The 22,094-nt window shown below is 41.8% G+C and overlaps 1 protein-coding gene across 1 annotated transcript; it reads left to right on the top strand.

Moving 5' to 3' along the window:
* Window positions 1-702: 702 nt before the first annotated feature.
* LOC125012767 (centrosomal protein of 120 kDa) lies at window positions 703-20,698 on the top strand. The gene is made up of 19 exons (XM_047592900.1): window positions 703-942; window positions 3,047-3,203; window positions 4,471-4,585; window positions 4,704-4,845; window positions 7,290-7,438; window positions 7,950-8,147; window positions 8,242-8,457; window positions 9,010-9,181; window positions 9,274-9,484; window positions 9,570-9,719; window positions 9,859-10,162; window positions 10,632-10,826; window positions 10,903-10,992; window positions 11,090-11,182; window positions 11,338-11,499; window positions 11,578-11,700; window positions 12,190-12,288; window positions 18,710-18,855; window positions 19,698-20,698. Exons 1-19 carry the CDS (start codon window positions 894-896, stop codon window positions 19,921-19,923), a joined length of 2,997 nt encoding a protein of 998 aa, XP_047448856.1. The 5' UTR covers window positions 703-893; the 3' UTR covers window positions 19,924-20,698.
* Window positions 20,699-22,094: the final 1,396 nt, after the last annotated feature.

Raw genomic sequence — 22,094 nt, 5'->3', positions numbered from 1 at the left:
ATACATATTATAGCACAATTTGACTTGACTTTACAGAGAACAGGACCCAGAACGTCACTAAAAGCCAAAATAAAACAGAATGAAATGGAAACTGTGAGAAAAATGTGCATTGGAATCATTTATCAGTGTCCAAGTAATATTGTGTTATTATTACTGTATATCTGCAAAAATGCTCAATAGATTAATATTTATGGAGCCATTCATTCGGTGCAGTGGACTGTATTGTTTTTTTTTTTCTTCAGATTTTTAAATTAAGAAAAAAGTTTCAATAGTCTAAAAACAAATCTCAAGTTTAATTTGGTGAACACTGTACTGAGAAGAAGTTTTTTTAACAAGAGACAAACAATGAAATTAGTTTAGCATCTTCAGAAGCTTAAATTTTAAATTAGATACCTTATAATTGATAAGTTTAGAATTTATTTGCCACAAGCACAGTTAAACAAAGTACAATGTAATGATATGCACTGTAATAATCAATAATATATTTATTATTATTATTATTATTATTATTATTGAAACTCTATCTATCTATCTATCTATCTATCTATCTATCTATCTATCTATCTATCTATCTATCTATCTATCTATCTATCTATCTATCTAATTGTTGTTGCAGTTCCACCTCCGACCACCAGGGGGCGGTGAACCTGAGTCTCTCTCTATCGTCACTTCCGCTTCTAGAACCAAAATGGGTGGCGCCAAAGCTTGACAACAGTAACGGACGGTTTGTCCTCCTCCTCCTCTTTCTCCTCTTTCTCCTCCTTTTCTCCGTTAAAATAAACCTAAATATTTTACGTCGTCGACGCAAAGTTACATTTCGAATTCAAACGACGACGACGACGAAGTAAAGAAGAGGATCGAAGTTTGATTTAAGAAGTAGTTCCGATGTCAACATGGCTGCGAAGACTGACCAACTTCTCATCGTTGTGTCCATCCTGGAAGGTGAGGACTTCAACCACAATATATCATCATTTAATTCAACTAATGTTTAATGTTTTGACTCCTTTACTCTCATTAAATGTCAGTTTAATGAGTGTCATGAGTGGCTGGTTGCTAGTTGTCTGATAGCTGTGTCAGTTCATTTAAATAGGCTGCTTAGCTTTAGCTAATGGTAGATAAATAAATAGATAAATAGATGTAGTTACTCTGGGACATTTTTGTCCTCTGATGATTTAAAAGGGCATTAAATTCAAATCTGTCTCTTTTAAAGTCAATAAAAAGTCAATATTATGGCAACTCTGGGACATATTCATATCCTGACCTATTGGAAAATAAGTAATTTTCCTTAAAAATATTAGCATCATGAAATCAAACTGACATTTAACGGGTTAAAATCCTGATAATTATTCTATATGTGATGTTTCTGACCAGAACTGAAGTTTATCTAAAGATTTAACCCCACAAAGAAATATAAATCTGTGCTATTTTATTTAAGTGGATATTTGTGGTTATTTGGTGACTTAAAATTAAGTCACTAATTTAAAAATAGAGACTAAACGTGAGTTTTTTCCATAAAAATATTGTGATGTCATCATGTTATCAAACTGGCGTTTAAAGAGTTTAAATCCTGACGTTTATCAAAAGATTTAACCCCCAAAAATCTGAAGAAATATGACTCTGTGCTATTTTTATTGCAGTTTTTTGGACGTTTTGTCCTTAATGTATCAAGAAGGTTGTAAATTAAACTGGAAAATGAATAAATGTCACATTATTTATCAGAGAGTAAAATTTATCTCTTTACATATGTGAATATTTCTTGTTTTCTTAAGTAAATAAGTTTATGAATATCTGCTCATTACAGCCTGAGTGTGAGGATTTGATGTATTTATTGAGGATTTAATGTATTTGTTGTACTTTCCTCATAGTAACAGAATATATTTTGTGTTTCTTGAGGTGTTGAACAGGTTAAACAGGACGTAGACATTATATTTGTTTGTAATTAAAAGTCTCACTTTTATAAGAGAAAACAAACAATTTATAGATTTATGTGTTGCAGCTCTGGTCCCATAATACGTTATTTTTGCACCTTTTATTTATTTTAACACACAAAGCAGAAATATTTTTGCTGCTTTGTGTGTTTTGTGCGTGTGTTAAGAAAACATCTTCATCAGTTTGTTGCAGCATTTTGAAAGAAACGCTGCAAAAATAATAGAAACGACTCAAAGTAGAAATGTTTCCAGGTTGTTGTTGTTGCTTTAGTTTAGTGAATTATCCGTCTTGTTTTTTGTGTTTCTGTTGTTGCTTTTAATGTGTTCTCTCAGGTTGTTGTCGGTTCAGTTTTGTCGATGCATTTGTGTGTTACAACCAATACTCTATATTATTAGCTCTTCCTCTCTCTTCTTGTGAGTCTCCCCCTCTTTGAGCTGTGTGTTTCTGACGCATGGATCCTGTTCTTCATGTTTTTTGAGTTGTTCCTAAAGTTCGTCCCCTTCGGTTCTAGTTTTCCATCACTTGCTTTGCTTGAATATGAACATGTGGCTTCTTTATCCTGACTCTCATCATGCTCCTTGTGGTTTGTGGTTGTACTTCAGGTGGTGGAATAAGGTTGTTGTGTTGTTGTGTTGCTGCCTTTAGCCGTTATAACCGTGCATATCGTTAGCCTCAGTCATTTTTTTACTTACGGCTCCAACATCAATAAAAATACCAATGTGCTGCTAAAAATTTAGTTTTTTCTTGTTTTCTGAAAACATTCAAATATAACTTATATATATATATATATAACTAATTATGGTCTTAGGATAACGATGTTATTATTCTGCACATTAGCCACAGCTGAGCTACAGCTGTGAGTGTTTATCACGTTTATCGTTTGATGGTAAAGTGTCATCGTGGGGATTGTTTTTGGTGGTAAATGGTGTCAGATAACTTATCACACATTCCTGGGACCTGGTCTGGTTCTAGGCAGGTACATAAGTAACGTCCACACCAGTAAATACCAGGTCCCCAGTAGAACATGTTCTCTACTGTAGTGGTGATGTTGTGGTTTTATTCATCCTGTGATTGATATAATGAAGGATTTCTGTTCGTCGTGGGGTTTTTTTTCTAGGTCGCCACTTCCCAAAGAGTCCGCGGCTCAGTCTGGTGGTGCAGGCGAGCTTCGACGGGGAGCAGCTGGCTACAGACCCGGTGGAACACAGAGAACAGCCACAGTTCAGCACCGAACTGGCCTGGGAACTGGACCGGAGAACTCTGCATCAGCACAGGTCAGACTCACACTTACAGGACGAGTCAGGAACCGAGAAAATACACGTTAACTAGAACCCAGATTAGACGACATGTAGTTTATTATCTCAGCAGAAGGAGCATGAAGCATAAAGAGGAGGAACAGGCTGGTTTATACATGGACAATAATTACACATGTGAGTGAACAACATCTACACAATGACAGGTTGAGCTGCTATGAACATATTAATGAACATATTTTACTGATGGATTAAATGTGGAATATAAACAGGAACTAGAACGTAATTTATAACAGATGAGAAATACACAAAGTAAACATCAAACAGAGCATAAGTCTGCACTTCCTTCCTTCCTTCCTTCCTTCCCCACTTCCATCCTTCCTTCCTTCCTTCCCACTTCCATCCTTCCTTCCTTCCTTCCCACTTCCATCCTTCCTTCCTTCCTTCCCTACTTCCATCCTTCCTTCCTTCCCTACTTCCATCCTTCTACCCTTCCTTCCTTCTACCCTTCCATCCTTCTACCCTTCCATCCTTCTACCCTTCCTTCCTGCCTTCCCTACTTCCTTCCTTCCTTCCCTACTTCCATCCTTCTACCCTTCCATCCTTCTACCCTTCCTTCCTTCCTTCCATCCTTCTACCCTTCCTTCCCTACTTCCATCCTTCTACCCTTCCTTCCCCTACTTCCATCCTTCTACCCTTCCTTCCCTACTTCCATCCTTCTACCCTTCCTTCCCTACTTCCATCCTTCTACCCTTCCATCCTTCTACCCTTCCTTCCCTACTTCCATCCTTCCTTCCTTCCTTCCCTACTTCCATCCTTCCTTCCTTCCATCCTTCTACCCTTCCTTCCCTACTTCCATCCTTCCTTCCTTCCTTCCCTACTTCCATCCTTCTACCCTTCCTCTCCTCTCACTTCCTTCCTTCTCCTCCTCCCCTTCCTTCCATCCTATCCCTTTCCATCCTTCTACCCTTCCATCCTTCTACCCTTCCTTCCCTACTTCCGTCCGTCCTTCCTTCCTTCCTTCCTTCCTTCCTTCCTTCCTTCCCTCCTCTAACAGACCCACATCTTTTCCTCTCTGGGATGTGAAAGAAATGAGAAGCTGCTTGTTGCATCAGTTTGGTTTAAATAACTGGTTGAATCCCGTGTGAAAGATAATCACCATGAACTAATGATAAACATTAGATCAGTTAAATCCAGGTGGAGAGTTAGAACCAGGAACAGTGTCTAATGAAGAGAGGACACATTGTGATAGTTGCGGTGAATGTTTCCGTCTCCTCCGTCCTCTCAGGCTGCAGAGGACGCCCATCAAGCTGCAGTGCTTTGCTGTGGACTCTGTCCGTCAGAGGAGAGACAGCGTCGGCTACATCGTCCTCGACCTGCGATCGGTCCAGGAGGTCAAACAGGTAAACGTTGACTCCAGGTCTGGTCTCAGTCTGTGTGTCAGTGAGCAGCAGCGCCACCATGTGGTCAGTAGTAGTATATTGTGTCAGCTGATGTATCTCCCCCCGTGTGCTGTGTCAGGATCCTCGCTGGTTTCCTCTGCTGAGCAGTAAATACACCAAACAGAGACCGGCCCTGCTCCTCAGCTTCCTGCTGGAGAACGACACCAAGACCAAAGCTTCCCCGGACAGGTTCAAGGCCCGGAAAGCCCCCCCCCGACAAGGTCAGCCCCCCCCCCTCCCTCCCTCCGTCAGCACACAACTACCGGATTTACCGGAGTACAAGTCGCTCCGGCCATAAAATGCACAATAAAGAAGGAAAAAACATATATAAGTCGCATTTTTGGGGGAATTAATTTCATAAAATCCAACACCAAGAACAGACATAGAATATAGAATAGAGGCAACAACAGGCTGAATAATTGTGCTAACGTTACATGACACAACCGAGAACGTGCCGCCTGGTATGTTAACATAACATATTACGAGTTATTCAGATAAGTATAGCATAAATAACATGCTGAGAAGTTTAACAAACCGTCCGTTTCACTCCAAATAACTAAAATCCAATGAAATCTTCATCCTCGGTGTCACTTTTAAACAACTCCGCTAACTCTACTACGCTTCCTCTTCTACGAACTCCTTCCTTTAGCTGTGGCCACGTAGCTTTTAGCTTTTTTGTTATCTTCATTTCAGTAAGAGTAACCTCCAACCTTCTCGCTAACTCCAAACTTTCTTTCTGCTGCTCGATTACTGTTCGTTTTCCGCTGCGTATTTTACTACTTGCAGCTTGTGATCTGCAGAATATGATTTTTTTTTCGGTGCTGTTTTTGTTAAACCCTTCTCAGTTGTTTTTTAAAAGTTACCGCCGATGTTGAAAATGATCAACACAGGCCTAGAGCGCCCTCTTGTGGTTTAGTGTAAGAATAACATGTGAAATGATATAATAATGTGTTAATAATTTCACACAGAAGTCGCACAATCGGCCAAACTATGAAAAAACCCGCGACTTATAGGCTAATGGTATCTCTCCTTAGCCTCCCAGCTAATAGTAGCTCTTCCTAGCCTCCCAGCTATAGTAGCTCTTCTTAGCCTCCCAGCTAATAGCAACTCTTCCTAGCCTCCCAGCTAATGGTATCTCTCCTTAGCCTCCCAGCTAATAGCAACTCTTCCTAGCCTCCCAGCTAATGGTATCTCTACCTAGCATTCCAACTAACAGCAGCTCTTCCTAGCCTCCCAGCTATAGTAGCTCTTCTTAGCCTCCCAGCTATAGTAGCTCTTCTTAGCCTCCCAGCTATAGTAGCTCTTCTTAGCCTTCCAGCTAATAGTAACTTCTCTTAGCCTCCCAGCCAAGATTAGCTCTTCTTAGCCTCCCAGCTAATAGTAGCTCTTCTTAGCCTCCCAGCTAATAGCAACTCTTCCTAGCCTCCCAGCTAAGAGTCGCTTTTCTTAGCCTCCCAGCTAAGATTAGCTCTCCCTAGCCTCTCAGCTAATAGCAACTCTTCCTAGCCTCCCAGCTAATAGTAGCTCTTCCTATCCTCCCAGCTAATAGTAGCTGTTGCGGTTTAGTGTGAGAATAACATGTGAAATGATATAATAATGTGTTAATAATTTCACACATAAGTCGCACCATCGGCCAAACTATGAAAAAAAAACGTGACTTATAGTCGGGAAAATACGGTTTATATGTATGTATTTAAAAAGATGTGATCTGATGTGGTTCTCTGCAGCCTGTCCTCTCTGTCTCTCTGGTAAGACGTCTGTAATGTGTCCTCGCTCAGGTTGGACGGGGGGGACGGGGGGGACGGGGGGGGACACTAACATGATCAGAGTCTTACAGTGAGTTGGTCTCTGCCTTTAAAAGTCGGCCTCATCTCTCTTTACGTCCGTCTTCTTCAGACTGTTTATATTTTTCATGGATGTGGGTCAGGTCATAATTCACGGTGAGCCCTTTTTATATTGGCCGTTGTCATAGTAACGTGACGGCGCAGAGTTTAAAAGTAGATCTGGATCTTTATTTATTTATTGTTGTTACCAGATGTTGATGAGGAGATTTTCTTAACTGAAGGTTTGTAAAGATAAAAACTCTCACGGCCGAGACTCTGATCACGTTTTACTGACACGTGGTGAAGAGTAGAAATGTTTCTGTTTGAGTTTTAGACAAACATTGAAAGTCTGAACAGTAACGAGAGTGTGAAGTCAAACCAGCTGATCGATGCTTCATGTTCAGAAAATCTGGAATTAATACAATGTTGAGCAACTGATCAGCTGATTCAGGAGAATTCAACTCTGTATGGTGGTTAGCCTCCCAGCTAATAGCAACTCTTCTTAGCCTCCCAGCTAATCGTAGCTCTTCCTAGCCTCCCAGCTAATGGTAACTCTTCCTAGCATTCCAGCTAACAGCAGCTTTTCCTAGCCTCTCCGCTAATAGTAGCTCTTCTTAGCATTCCCGGCTAATAATAGCTCTTGCTAGCCTCCCAGCTAAACTGCAGATGGTATCCTGCCTACTGATGGTGTTTTTAAAGTTTTCTTGATGTGTTCACCTCGTTGCTTCTACTGTTACAGTGTTGTGTGTTGTGTGTTGTGTTTCTCATTGAGTTGTTGTGTAATGAGGGATCCGTTCAGAAATCATTCAAAGCTAACGTGGTTTTGTTTCCTTTTGGTTCAGGATCTCCTTCAGTAGCCGACCTGCTCCCGGACAAACTGGAGGCCTCCCTGATCCCGGACCAGGGCTACCACCAGGTGGGGCCTCCAGATCTCTGCGCCGACATGTTCGTCCTGTCCGTCACCGTGGCCTTCGCTACCAAACTAGAGCAGGTATAAACTGCTGAATGCCTCCAGCGCCACATCACAACCAGACTTTCCCAGCGTCAGGTTTATGGAGCTCCAGAAAACATGAGAACATGTCTGATGATACGGGAACGTTTTTAGCTAAATGTGTTTTCACTCCGCACAAAAATGACATGAAAGGTTGAAATGTTTGTTACAAAAAAGTCTAAAAGTAAGTTTTCAAGGGTTCCTAGTGTTTTTGGTTCTGATTTTATTTCAGATCAACATGGACGTTGGAACGTTTAATCTTTCATAGCCTGAAATAGAGAAGAAATAACTTCCCTGCAACCCTGAAATGCTGAAAATGTTTTGGAGAAACAGTATTTATGACTTAAAAAACATTATGCGACTCTTTAAAACTTTATTTTAAATCTAATTTCAACATTTCAAAACATCTGAATTGCTGAAAAAAAGCTTCACTGAGAAGTTGCTTCAGGCCTGTGGAGGAAAATGTGCAGCTTGTTTCCTGCGTTTGAATGTTTTTTGTGAACTCCTGCAGCTGATCCCCAGCACCATGAAGCTATCGGCCGCGGGCTCCGACTTCTTCTTCTACTACACTTTACTGGGCAACGACATCACCAGCGAACCTTTCCACAACCTGCTGAGTCCCGACTTCGAGCCGGAGCGCGCCTCCGTCCGCATCCGCAGCAGCCGGCCGGTCCTCCAGGCCTTCCTGTCGCAGCAGCCCAGTCTCCAGGTGAGAGTCCGGCTGATGGATCCTCGTCTCTTTTTCCACTGCTCGTGTCTTTGTAGTCGACCCAGTTTCTATTCTCTCCGTCGTCCTCCCTCAGATCCACCTCTGCTGTGGGAATCACTCTCTGGGCTCCACGGACGTTTCCCTCTCGCCTCTGTCGGCGGCTCCCGTGGATCTGGAGAACAAGGCGGCGACGGTGGAGGGAGCGTTTGTCCTGCGGCCTCCGAAGCGTGCGAAGCAGACGCTGCCGGCCGAGCTGCAGCCGACCGTGGGAGTGGCTGTAACTCTGAGGAGGGAGGAGGTCGCGCTGCAGGTACAGAAACCTTCCAGACAAACGTCCGACTCCAGCTCAGACCGGAGCTTAGACGACTCACGGGCTCAAACGCATCATTAGCTTCTATTAGCTTCTAGTCTGAAGTGTTTAAGGTTTATATAAACTATGAGTAAAGACAATTAAGATGATAGTTCATTGAGATTTTAATGAACTTTGTAGCTTGTGACGTACATCAGATGTGTCTCGGCTAATGAAATTGCCATCGTTAGCCTTAAGCTAATGTTGAGGTTTACAGCTATTAGTAAGTAGCTCATTAATGTTGATGTTAATGTTATCAGCTAACTAGCCACATAGCTTAGATAAGACAAGACAAGACGAGCTTTTCATGTTTTACGTCGCACATTCTTCTCTTTTTTCTGTTTGTGGTGAAATGCTCCGTTGCTCATTAGCCATGATGCTGTTTGACCGTAGCTTTTCATGTGACGTCACGGCTCATTACCTCTACTGAGCATGTGCACCAACAACACAAAGTCAGTTTGGCTTTAGCTCAAACTCAGAAACATGTTGGACTCACGGATGAACTGTCTCCAGCCTTTAGGGAGTAAAGAAACTCATGGAAGCTCCTCACCAGTCCAGAAACCTCAACTATCTTCTCCACCTCCTCCTGGTCCTCCTCCTGGTCCTCCTCCTCTCTCCCACACTGAGAGTGAAGCTGAAAGTCTCCTGGAGGAGCTTCATCATCTTAAGGAGTCGGGTCTGGAAGGTGGAGCTCAGATTAAAACCAGAATCGTTCTCAGATGAAACAGTTTCAGGGTTAAAGCTCAGTGTCTTTTTTTTTTTTTTACTCGTTTCCAGCTCCAGATCTGGACGTTTCTCCTCCTCCTGCTCCTCCTCCTCCTCATCATCATCATCCAGAGACGTCAGCAGACGGAGGAGGAGCGTCGTCCGTCAGTGTCTCTGCTCCCAAAGTGTCCATCCCGTCCTCGGCCCATCACTACTGCTTCTCCCTGGACCTCCTCAGCCTGGGGAACCTGAGCTTGGACCGTCCCATCGCTGCGACTCTCAGGTGAAGGCGGAGTCACGTCTAAACCTGGTTCTGTTTTTTTTAGACCGTGGTTCTGGTCTTTAACTCTAAGGTGCTGCTGCTGCAGGTATTCGTACCAGTTCTTCGGCAGCGCCGCCCCCATCATGACCAACCCGCCCGTGGAGCTGCAGAGGAACATGGAGGTGTCTCTGCCTCAGTCCTACTGCGCCTTCGACTTCGCCGCCCTCCCCCACCAGCTACAGGACACCTTCCTCAGGTAGGACAGGGTTTAACCCCTCCTCCTCCTCTCCTCCTCCTCCTCCTCCTTCTTCTGTTGTTCTATTTCCAGTAGATGTGATGCTCCTCTGACCAGGTGGTGGCGCTGTGGTTGTTGTCGTTGTTGTTTGGGTTCTCAGGGTTCCTCTGGTGGTGGAGGTCTGGCACAGAGACTCGTCCAGCCGAGACCAGCTGATCGGACGAGCGTCCGTCCAGCTGTCCCGGCTCCTGAGCTCCCAGAGGACTCGTCTCCCGACGTCGGCGGGGGAGCAGAGCTGGAGACAGACCCACCGGGACCGGGTCCCCGTGGTCCAGACCCACCAGGACCGGGTCCCCGTGGTCCAGACCCACCAGGTCCAGGTGGCGGAGCTGAGCTACGTGGCAACGCTGGAGGACCTGGGTCTGGTCAGAGCCACCGAGGTCATCGTGTCCGACTCATCACAGGTGAGACAGGATGAAAGGATGGAAACGCGTTGTCATGGCAACATGCAGAATCCAATTCATTTTTTGCACTTTATTTGAACGAAACATTCTTCCTCCTTCGTTTTCTTTTCATCGTCATGCATCCTCTTCTTCTTTTCCTCTACTCTTCCTCCTCTGCTTCCATCTTCTTCTCCACCTTCTCGTGTCTCTTCCTTATTCTTGTCCTCTTCCCTACATATTTCACCCTCCTCTTCTTCCTCCTCTTCATTTATATTCTTATATTCTTCCTCTATATCTCCATCATTCTCCTTCTCCACCTTCTCTTCTGTCTGTCTTTCTTTCTTTAACCTTGCGCAGCACTGGTTTACTTTTCTGATTCATTTATTTCTTTTATTTATTCTCATAAAGTCCATCTTATTTTACTTTGGTAGCTTTTTCTTATTTCCTGTCACGTTTCTAATTGATGCTTTAATCCTCTCATACCTTGAAGAATGAACTTCCAGCCTGTGGTCAGTCGTCGTCCCGCCCCGCGGAGCCCCGCCCCCTGGAGCCCCGCCCCCTGGGGCCCCCACCCCCAGGCCCAGCCCCCCCTCTGGGCCCCGCCTCCAGGGACACCCTGGAGTACCGCACGGCCCTGGAGCTGGAGCTGTGGAAGGAGGAGCAGGAGGATCTGTTCGACCACCAGGTGAAACTCTGAGGGACGACTGACGGATCAAAACTGTTCAACCTGTTTTTAAATAAACGTTTGTGGTTCGTTTCAGCTGAGGAAGAAGGAGCTGAGCCACATGAAGGCGCTGGCTGAGGAGTGGAAGAAGAGAGACCGAGAGAGGGAGGCTCTGGTCAAGAAGAAGGTGGAGAATCTGCACCCGTCCACACTTTTAAATACTCTGGGTTTAATTTATGTCTCCTCCTCGTCTCATCTCATCTCCTCTCTGTCTGCGGTTGCAGGAGGTGGAGTACAACCTGCTGGAGGAGAAGCTTCAGAAGACGCTGTCGGATCTGGAGAGGAGAGAGAAACATCTGGCTGAGGCCGAGCTGGAGGTCAGAACTATTCATCTACAAACCAATTATCAGAGTAGACAAAGTAGAAACCAATAAAACCTTTTGTGCATTTATTAAATCAAGAACTTTTTAAGTTTCTGCTGCAGACGCATCTAAATAATTTATTAATGAAGTGGTTTTAACGGCGTCCTCAGACCAAGAGGCTGCAGAGGGAGCTGAAGGCCGAGCACGATCTGACCCAGAGGGAGCTGCAGGAGAGCGGCAGGAGGCTGCAGCTGGAGAGCGACCACCGGGTGGCGCTGGAGAGGGACAAAGTGCGGCTGATGGAGGAGGAGCGAGGCCGGCTGCTGCAGCAGGTGGAGACGAGGGAGACGAGGGAGACTCCTTTGAGTTTTTAATGAAACGTCGTCATCATTAACGTGTCTTTGGTGCAGATCGCGGACGGAGAATCTCGCTACAAACAGCTGGAGAAAGAGTTCCAGATGTTCAGAGAACAGCAGAACGTCAGACCTGAGATCAGGCTGCAGTCGGAGATCAACCTGCTGACGCTGGAGAAGGTTCATCGACACTTTTAAATATATTATAAAAAATAATAACAGCAAAGACCCAAACATTTAACAGCTTCACACATTTCAAAGTCTTAAAAAGTCTTTAATAATCACAATTTAATGCTTTAAAAAGTGTTAAATTACATTTAATGAAGTAAACAGAAATAAAACTGCAAATTAAACCTGAACCAGAGTTCAGCTCTGGTTTGAAATGACAATAAATGTAGTTATTTTTAAAGTAATTTAACCCATAATGGAGTTAAAATGGTCAGAATATGGTCAAATTAATTTAATCATTAATTATCATTCAGCTTTAAATGTGATTAAATAACAAATAGTTATTATTTCCTCCCTGATGCTTTTTTAATTTATGATCATATGAATTATATTTTACATTTAACTTTCATCTAAATAAACGTTTTGTAGTTAAAGATGATAAATTAGTATTTTTCTCTAATTGTTAATTAATTAATTAGTGTTTTTTTTCTTGTTTTTAAGGTGGAGCTGGAGAGGAAGCTGGAGTCGACCACTAAGTCCAAGCTTCACTACAAGCAGCAGTGGGGTCGCGCCTTAAAAGAGTTGGCTCGCTTCAAACAGGTGCCACTAATTTATCACCATCATCCATCAGCTTTAATCAGAATCACATCTATAAAATATATATAATATAAAAAGAGGCGTCTTAAAATCTTTATATTTTTAGTTACGAGTAAAGTTTATAGGTCAGTTAGAAAACAGATGGTTAAATAAACGTGTTTTTAAACGAACACCCATCAACTACATTTATCATCAAAGAAGAAATAAATAAAAATATATTAAAATATTAACTAAACTATACAAAAAGAAATGTATGAATAAAACAATAATAAATAATAAATATTAAAATGTTCATATTTTAAATAAAACAGGACTTGTAGAGTTTCATAAAGTCCTTTTATTTTTATTTATTCTACATGTTGTTTGACTGAGAATCTTCACAGATCAAAATAAATAAAAACTCATTTTATTGCCGAGCAGAAAGTGAAAGTGTGAGACGGGTTGTTTTGGTGGAAGCTAAATGTCGTAGCCTGGAGGAGCTGAGCTCTTCTCTTCCCGTCCTGACAGGGTTCATATTTCACCGTGGATAATTGTAGTTTTTCAGGGTTTTAATCTGCTGCTGGAGACGCGCTGACAGTGTTAGGACATTTAACAGCTCTGTTTAAAGACGCAGAGATCAGGCGGCTCACATCACACCACGGCTACAGCCAATCAGGTGGTAACACATCGTTTAGTCTTAGTTTTTTAACGTGACGCTCAGCTGGTGGCGATGCATCATAGTTTCAGGAGTAAAACACGACTGGAAAATAAACTTACGTTAAAATGAGGCGATAAAAGGTCAAATTATGACGTTCCAGTGTTTTCTCTCCGTCTCTGGAAGCAACAACAAAAGGATCAGTTTCTACCTAATACCAGCTCTTACTATCTAATACCAGCTCTTACTAGCTAATACCAGCTCTTACTATCTAATAGTAGCTTATTCTAGCTAATACCAGCTCTTACTAGCTAATAGCAACTCTTACTATCTATTACCAGCTCTTACTATCTATTACCAGATCTTACTATCTAATAGTAGCTTATTCTACCTAATACCAGCTCTTACTATCTAATAGTAGCTTATTCTAGCTAATACCAGCTCTTACTATCTAATAGTAGCTTATTCTAGCTAATAGTGACTCTTACTATCTAATACCAGCTCTTACTATCTAATAGTAGCTTATTCTAGCTAATAGCAACTCTTACTATCTAATACCAGCTCTTACTAGCTAATAGTAGCTTATTCTAGCTAATACCAGCTCTTACTAGCGAATGCTCTTACTATCTAATAGTAGCTTATTCTAGCTAATAGTAGCTTATTCTAGCTAATACCAGCTCTTACTAGCTAATAGTAGCTCTTACTACCTAATACCAGCTCTTACTATCTAATACCAGCTCTTACTATCTAATAGTAGCTTATTCTAGCTAATAGTAACTCTTACTACCTAATACCAGCTCTTACTATCTAATACCAGCTCTTACTATCTAATAGTAGCTTATTCTAGCTAATAGTAGCTTATTCTAGCTAATACCAGCTCTTACTACCTAATACCAGCTCTTACTATCTAATACCAGCTCTTACTATCTAATACCAGCTCTTACTAGCCAATACCAGCTCTTATTAGCCAATACCAGCTCTTATTAGCCAATACCAGCTCTTACTTACTAGCCAATACCGGCTCTTACTAGCTAATAGTGGCTCTTACTAGCTAATAGTAGCTTATTCTAGCTAATACCAGCTCTTACTAGCTAAAAGTAGCTTATTCTAGCTAATAGTAGCTCTTACTAGCTAAAACCAGCTCTTACTAGCTAAAAGTAGCTTATTCTAGCTAATAGTAGCTCTTACTAGCTAAAACCAGCTCTTACTAGCTAAAAGTAGCTTATTCTAGCTAATAGTAGCTCTTACTAGCTAATACCAGCTCTTAGTAGCTAATAGTAGCTTATTCTAGCTTCCTAGCTTCCCAGCACGTCCTAGCTAATAGTACCTCCTCCTAGCATCCTAGCTAATAGTTGTGCTGCCTAGCTTCATAGCCAATAGTAGCTCTTCCTAGCTAATAGTAGCTCTTCCTAGCTAATAGTAGCTCTCCTTTAGCTCTTTCTTTAGTTCGTCTTTCTGTGCTGCCTCCTACTGGTGTGGAGAGTCATTTCCTCGTTCTTCTTCTTTCATGTGTTTTGCTTTTTTTTTTTTTTTTGGTTCGGTGCTTCAGGACGTGGCGAACGTGTCCTCAACAGTGTGTAAAGACACTTGAGTTTGTGAGTATGTGAGAGAGGGAGAGGTGTGTTTTAACACCAAAGACAAATATTTACTTGAGGCGAAGTAGACGATGAAACGCGTTCGAGCCATCAGTCCTTAACGGCGCACACACACGTTCTGCTCTGGTATCTCTGTGAGGACCCTGCGCACTGAGCGGTCCTCACAGAGATAGACCTGCACACAAACACACACACACACCCTCTAAGTGGAGCTTTAGTCGGACTAAGACGGACGTAAACACACTCAGACCTGATCTGACAAACTAATAACTGTTACTGACGTTAACCAGCTGGAAAACTGGACCCACATTTATCTTTTCTCTCATCCTTTCATCCTCCTCCTCCTCTCTTCATCGTATTTATCCTCCCACTTTACTCTTTAACTCTTCTCGTTCTGTTCTTGTTTGTTTTCCGTCTTTCTTTTACTTTTGTGTTTTTTTCCCTCCTCCCTCCTCCCTCCTCTTTCTCTTAAGTGCCACATCATTGTAAAGAAAACACAGAGTGATTTATGCCGCCTCCGTCTATTAATCATCTGTGGGATCGTGTTGAGCAATAAGCGAGTCAGCCGCTAACTATTCAGATGTCGCACTCTCCCTTTTTTTTTTTCTGGCGTATCAGGCCCGTGTTTACACGACCATTCGTCTCTGGCTCTCGCCGGGGTTTTTAAAGCCGGGGCTTGTTTGGTTTTTCTCGGCCTCTCCTCGCCTATTCATTCTCTCCTCTCAGCGCCTCGCATGGCGTGCTGTTTAGCTCAAGTCGGATCATAAAAATTCTTGTCCGAGGGAATGATGTGCTTTTCCACGCAGGAGGCCGCGGAGCTTTTCTCTCTCGCTTTTTTTGTTGAATCTCCAAATATTGGGACAAGGAGCTTAAGTTGGTCCTTTTTAGAGTGAAAATATTGGGATAAAGAGATTAAAGTGTTGCACCCAGGAGCTAAATGTGGCCTTTTTTTTTTTTAAATGCTAACTAACTAAATTTGGTGTTTTAGCAGCTTGGTTTGGAAGTGGAACTAAACACATTTATTTCTGTAAGTGCAACAATGACATAAACTATTCGCTACAAAAGCTTCATCTACTAAAAAAAAAAAGACGCCACTGTTGTTTAGCTGATACCGAAGCGACGTCAGGCCTGAAAAAGGGGAAAAATGTGAAACTCCAGCTCCTCCTACGGCCACTAGAGGCCACTGCTGAGAGCTGAGCTTTCATCGGAAAAGGACGACGCAAGACGTGAAGCTCGGAGACGTATTAGTGTTTCGTTGTGTTTCATTGTTCATGAGCAGAAAGAAGAAGTGAATATATCTGCACTTAACGTGTTGATTAAAGTTGAAACAACTTTTTCTAGCCAACGTTTGTCCACGTTAATGTGTTGAAGCTGGAAGAAAACTCCTTCCTGATGATACTTGACGTGGCTCCACTGTTTCTGGGGGGAGAAACGTTTTCTCTTCTGAAACGATACCGATAATTACAGCCTTGAATATCGGCCGATACCAATATTGATCCGACATCAGCACAGATCGTACCAGAGAGTAAAAGTCATCTACAGATGTTGGTTGTTTGAGGAGCCAGAGGTTTGTTTTCTTCTGTGTGTGATGAGTTTGGTCGTATTAAACTTGTCTTAGGAAATTTTTTTGACTGCAACGTTTTCATTTTTAGACTTGAATGAGAATGCGGCGCTCCTTTCCACCCCTTGTCTTTGTTGTCCTCAAATGTCCCATGGGGAGGACCAACGTGTCCTTTAATGTCCTCCATCATACAGGTAACTAACTCTACTGGGACAAACTGAGACGCTCAGAGTCGTTCTGCTGCAGATGCTTCATCGTTTTAACTTGTTTTTAAAATGGAAATATCTGGCGTTAAATGTTACTGACCAACGCCTCAGTCGTGAATCTCCATGGGAGGAACTGGAGGTGGTTTGAGATCGGATCAGGACGTTAAAAGGTTGGAACCGTCCCCTGTGAAGCGGGTTCTGGTCTCCTCCGTTGATCCTCTGCGGCGACGCTGAGTGTGTTTGTATAACGCTGTCGAGCAGCAGATGGAAGTTGTTGTCTGAGGGAATCTGAGTGTTACTGGTCCCAGTGGAGACTCCGCGATGGTTCCCACTGGTCATTCCCGGAATATTCTGGTGTCGTTCCAGACGAGGAGGTCGACGGGTTTTAAGGAACATCACACTGGTGTTTTAGTCCGACGACCGGAGTTTTAATAAGAAGAAAAGACGACGTTTCCAGTGGGAACTCGCTTCAACACAAACTAAATATAACTCAGACATCTGAAGAGCGTTGGAACGTGTTTCCGGACCAGAACCTTTGGTGGAGAAATTATTCATTTAGAACCAGATTTAAACTCACGTTCAGAACCTTAACAGGTTGTTTTGGTGATTAAAACTGAACCCTGAACTCCTGCAGGTGGCGAGAAAAGTGAGACCACATGGAAGTGATGGGATGGAAGTGAGACGTCCTCCCACAGGAGGAGGAGGAGGAAGAGGAGGAGGAGGAAGAGGAAGAGGAGGAGGAGGAAGAGGAAGAGGAAGAGGAGGAGGAAGAGGAAGAGGAAGAGGAGTCATTCTTGGGTCACGTTCTCCTGCTTCCTTCCCTCCTGGACTCTTAGTCCATGAGGACGACGCAGACGTGTTCATGTCCTGGTCGTCGTCTCCATTTAACTCCCAGATGTCGGAGCCTCTAGTGGACGTTAGAGGAACTACCAGACGTTTTTCTATCACCTGAGGTCGGACGTCGCTGCAGATTCATTAGGAGAAACATTTTACTTTCAGCTCGTCGCACTTTTAAATCCCCTCTTCTGTCAAATCCAGATTTCAGTCCTAGTATCTCGTGTCTGGTTTCATAGTTTCGGTTAAATCAAAGATGGAAAGTAAAGGTCGAAGCCTGAAGCCTCGTCCACATGTGTTTCGATTGTCGTCCGTCCCTTTGTCCCAGGCTCTGGTTGCCGCGGTAACCGTCTTGTTTGTGTCCCAGTGAATCAAGCAGCAGAACATAAAAAAAATACGTCCGTCTGGGAACCAAGATGGTGGACGGTGTGTGTTTTTTTTCTCCCCTCTAAGTTCCCGTTTGAGCGTCTGGAGTTTTTGTAGTTTTTTCTCAGCCCCCCCCCCTCCCTCCCTCCCGCTTGAGGCCTCGCTATCACCTCGTCCTCTAATTGTTTCAGGACTCGGCCCTCAGGTTGTGCTTGGCAGCGGGCACCAGAGAAAATGTTTGGCCGGTTTGTTTTTGTAGTAATTAGCCTTAAAGCGGCCTGTAACGCGGGCGGCTAATGGTCCGCAGAGAGCCGGGCCTGTGTCAACACGCCGCTGTGTGCGAATGACGTCTTCGTGAGAGATTGGGAGTGTTTGTCTGTGAGGAGGTTGATCGGCCCGTGTGAAAAACCGGCCGCTCTGTTGCTTTTTCCCCGTCCAGAATCGGCGGCTGCTGCTCTGCGTCACCGCGACCAGACGGATCCTCGCGTCTCCTCACGTGTTTTACAGCAGAACTAACTCATGGTTTTAAGGTGAAGTCCGGTGGAAACAGGTCATGTGTCATCGTGTGTCTGCTCTAAAATAGTTTCACCAGAGCTGCAACGAGATTCTTCTGGTTGAAATTGATCTTGATTTCAAAGATTAATTTTACTTCCTGCTTCCTCCCGTTAGATCAGATATAAAACCAAACGTTCTGCACCTGAGAGGAAACAGGACGGACGTAAAATGAGCTTTTATTATTTGTTCCCTCTGAAGTTTGAAAAAGTAAACGTGAGGAACAATGAACTGATGTAATTTATCTTTATTTACTTCTTTAATGACGGTTTTCTGATCGAAAGTGAATCGGATCCATCGGATATTAAACGAAGCGTTCTGGCTTCGTGAATCGGTTCTCGGGGTCAGATTCTCCGGCAGGTTGTTGGTTTTTAACCTTTCTAATCTGAGTCCTGAGGGAGGCCTGAGCCGCGGAGAGAAATACGAGTTGCAGACGTTTTTATGAAGTTTAATTTGTGTTCTCACCGCGTCGCTGTGTGAATTCTTCTCTCCCGCAGCATTTTTTTTCTCAGGAAAAATGTAAAACCAGACAGATTCATCACCGAAACGTCCTCGGTGTAAATTCGCAGAAACAGATTCTTGGCTCCTCTAACGCACACGTTTCATGTGAAGGTTTCGGAGGTTTCTCGTCCAGATGTAACGGTTTGTGTTGTTGTTGTCGTTGTTGTCGTCGCAGAGGGAGCAGGAGAACGCGATGACGCGTCTGAAGAAACAACAGGCCGAGCTGGAGGCCATGAGGCTGCGTTACCTGGCAACCGAGGAGAAGGACGCGGTGCGACATGAGCGACGGGAGCTGGACGACATCAGGAACCAGCTCAACAGGTGAGTCCTGGTTTATTTACCTGTCGAGACACGAGACATTTATCAGTTAGTTAAAGTTTAACAAAAAACTATCGACTGAAATAATCTTTAAAGAAAGAGACGAGATAAAGCTTCAAAACACGTTGATCAGTAACATCAATGTTTAATTTATTGTTAAGAGTAAAGTGAGTTAACAAATAATCACTTTACTGATTCAGTTCTTAGTAAAACATGATACAGATGTTTTGTAAATGTTATTATTAATGTAATTAAATTAATTAATTTAAAATCTTGGACATAAAATATTAAATCCAGAACTCGTTGGTAAAAACTTTGACGTATAGAGAAAAATTTTCATTCATTTGAAAAACACATTTTTATTTAAATTAAACTGAATCAAATCCAACTTTTCAAAATGTTTAATTTCATGTTTTTACAGCAAAATTAATACAAATTAAAAAAAATAAACGAATTAAAATTTCACTAGATGTCAGCGTTTGTTCCAGCTTTAGAATATTTATTATCTTCATTAAGAATTTTTTGTTCCTTCTCATTGTGTTTATAATCATCTCTTCAGCCTTATTCTCACAGGACCAGTTTTACCTGGAAGCTTCTAGTGACTTAGAATAAACACATAATAAAATAAATAAACTGAACAAAGGTTTTGTGTAGAGTCACTGAGCAGATTTTATTCGACAGGTTGTTTATGAATTGAGTCTCATCACATCAGGATTTATTTAAAGAGTTTATTTATCCGGTTCAGATGAACCACACGACGTCTCCAGGTAAAACTAGAACCGTGTGAGCAGTGACGTGGTTTTGCTTAATATCAGAACTAGAACTTATATTTTTTTTCCCCACAGGTTAAAACAGGATGAGCGGTTAGGCCACGCCCCCTCTGTAGCAGACTCCGCCCCCGGTCCGGGTCCTGGTCCTGGTCCGGACGAAGACGCGGACGAGCACCTGAGCCGCCTGCTGGAGGAGAGGGACACGCTGCTGAGGACGGGAGTTTACACCCACGAGGACAGAATCATCTCCGAGCTCAACAGACAGATCCAGGAAGTGATGAGAGACCGAGGGACGGTCTGAACCAATCACAGGCCGGCTCAGCAGAGACTCCGCCTCCAGAGACGTCACAGCAGCTACAAACCTGACGTCTCCACTCGTCCTCATAAAAGGACAAACCAACACTTTATTTGATTCTATTTAAACAGAAAAAACTTTATTATCGAGTGTCACAGAGAAAACTGCAAAGATTTGACACTTTCAAGTTCTGTTTTATTCTGTGGAGCCTTTAAAGCGTCATTAGCGCCACCTATAGGTCAAAGTCTCTATGCTAAGCTAATGCTAACCATGAGCTGTACCTTTAATATTTGGAAAGAACAAAGGTTCTTTTAACTTGTGTTTGATGGATTTATTTATATTTCTGGACAGAACAAAAGGTTTTTCTTTACTTTCTCACGTGTTGATGATAAATTCACAGATTATTTCTGATTAGATGCAAAAAAAAAAACTCCAACATGTGAGAGTCTAAAGCTTCAAACCTGCTGGTTCTTCATGTTTTATTCTGAAAACTGACTCGTGTTCTGTGGTTAAACATCATCACAGCAGAAAATATCAACTTTAATTAAACTTAATCTATAAAATGGTTTAAATTCAGATTCTCACAGAAACAAACTTGATTTTGAAATAATCAGATGATCTAGAATAAATAAATTAAGTGTGTTGTGTTGTGTGATGTGTGTGATGATGATAAACAGCAGGTGGCGCTGCAGCCTCAGAAAAGCCTCCTGCAGACGTTAACTTATTCTTTTTAGAGACTGAAATGTGTTTGTTTGATGCAATAAATTATTTTGGTATGAAATGTTCTGTGTGTTTTATTTTCTCTGGTTCATTAGTTCAGATTAAACTATTTTTCATTATTTAAATAATAAGAGATTTTAAATCTGATATTGTCGACTTGAAATGTTTTAACCAACAAATAATAAACTAGGATTTAACGGTCGTGTGTTTTATTACAGATATTTGATTTAAGTCGGTTAAATAATAAAAATAAACATAAAACAGCTTCATATTAAACATGAGGAATAAAAGAAATAAAACGTTAACCTGTAGAAGTTTAAACTAAAATGATTTGATCTTGATTAAATTTGATCATTTACTGTTAATTATCATTTTCTTCATTTAAATGTAAGTTGAATATATAAAACATTTAAATTATATCAACAGTTGGAACAGAAATGAGTAAATTTAATTTGACTAGATTTTTATGTAGTTTGTGTTAAAAAATAAAATAAAAACGCGTCATGAAAAATCAGACAAATTAAATCTGGAGAAAAAAGGCGACAGATTCTCTCAATAGATCATAAATAAATTAATATTTTATTAGTAGTTAATCTGTATTATCTGATGGAATTAAACTCGTATTATATGATGATTTTTATATCATATCATAAATTTAGATTATGTAATTATTAAAATAATACATATATATATATTATTACCATATTAATCATAATATTCTATCAAACCAAATGTAGATTTTCTAAGTGAAGTAACAATAGATAATATTTACTTTATAACTAAATAATAAAATTATATTTTTACTTTATTAAGCTTAAATCTTGTACTCATTAACTATTATTATTAAACCTATATTAATATTTATATTAGATTTTCTACTGATGCTCATAAATCTATTATAAATAATATAGTACGTGCTTGTATTAAACGTATAATAAGAACATTTACATGAGATTTTCTTCTCTAACTGATCTGAGCTCAAGTCTTTTCTCTGGTTCCAGGTCGACGTGTTTAAACTTTATAAACTTTAACCAGGTGACGTGTTTAGTTTCGTCCTTTATTGAAGGTTCAGCTTCGTGTCCGTCAGAATTAGAGCAAAGTTGTTTCTCGTTTCTTTTTTTTTTTCTATAATAATTCACTAAACTTGGACACAGGAGGCAGATTTTCTCACAGTGAAACTCTCCCACTTCTCTGCTCCACATGTTTCCAATTAAAGCAGAAAACCTCCGCGGCTTCATGTCTAATTGGTTTTGAAAGTGCGACCTCTCCGCTGCTTAACACCCCCCCTCCCCCCCCCTTCACCCCCCCACAGGAAATTCCACCATTAAAACCATTAAACACATTTAAGGTTCCACTTCTCTTCGTCCTCATTCTTCTTCTTCTCAAGCTAATTTGTAATAATTTGATTTTTTTTTTCCTGTAATGTTGGGAACTAAAGTCTGGATCGGCCTCTGGTG

This window comes from Mugil cephalus, chromosome 8, assembly GCF_022458985.1.
Source record: "Mugil cephalus isolate CIBA_MC_2020 chromosome 8, CIBA_Mcephalus_1.1, whole genome shotgun sequence".
Classification (NCBI taxonomy): Eukaryota; Metazoa; Chordata; class Actinopteri; order Mugiliformes; family Mugilidae; genus Mugil; species Mugil cephalus.
Note: the sequence above shows the minus strand (reverse complement) of the source record. Positions and strands in the feature narration are given on the sequence as shown.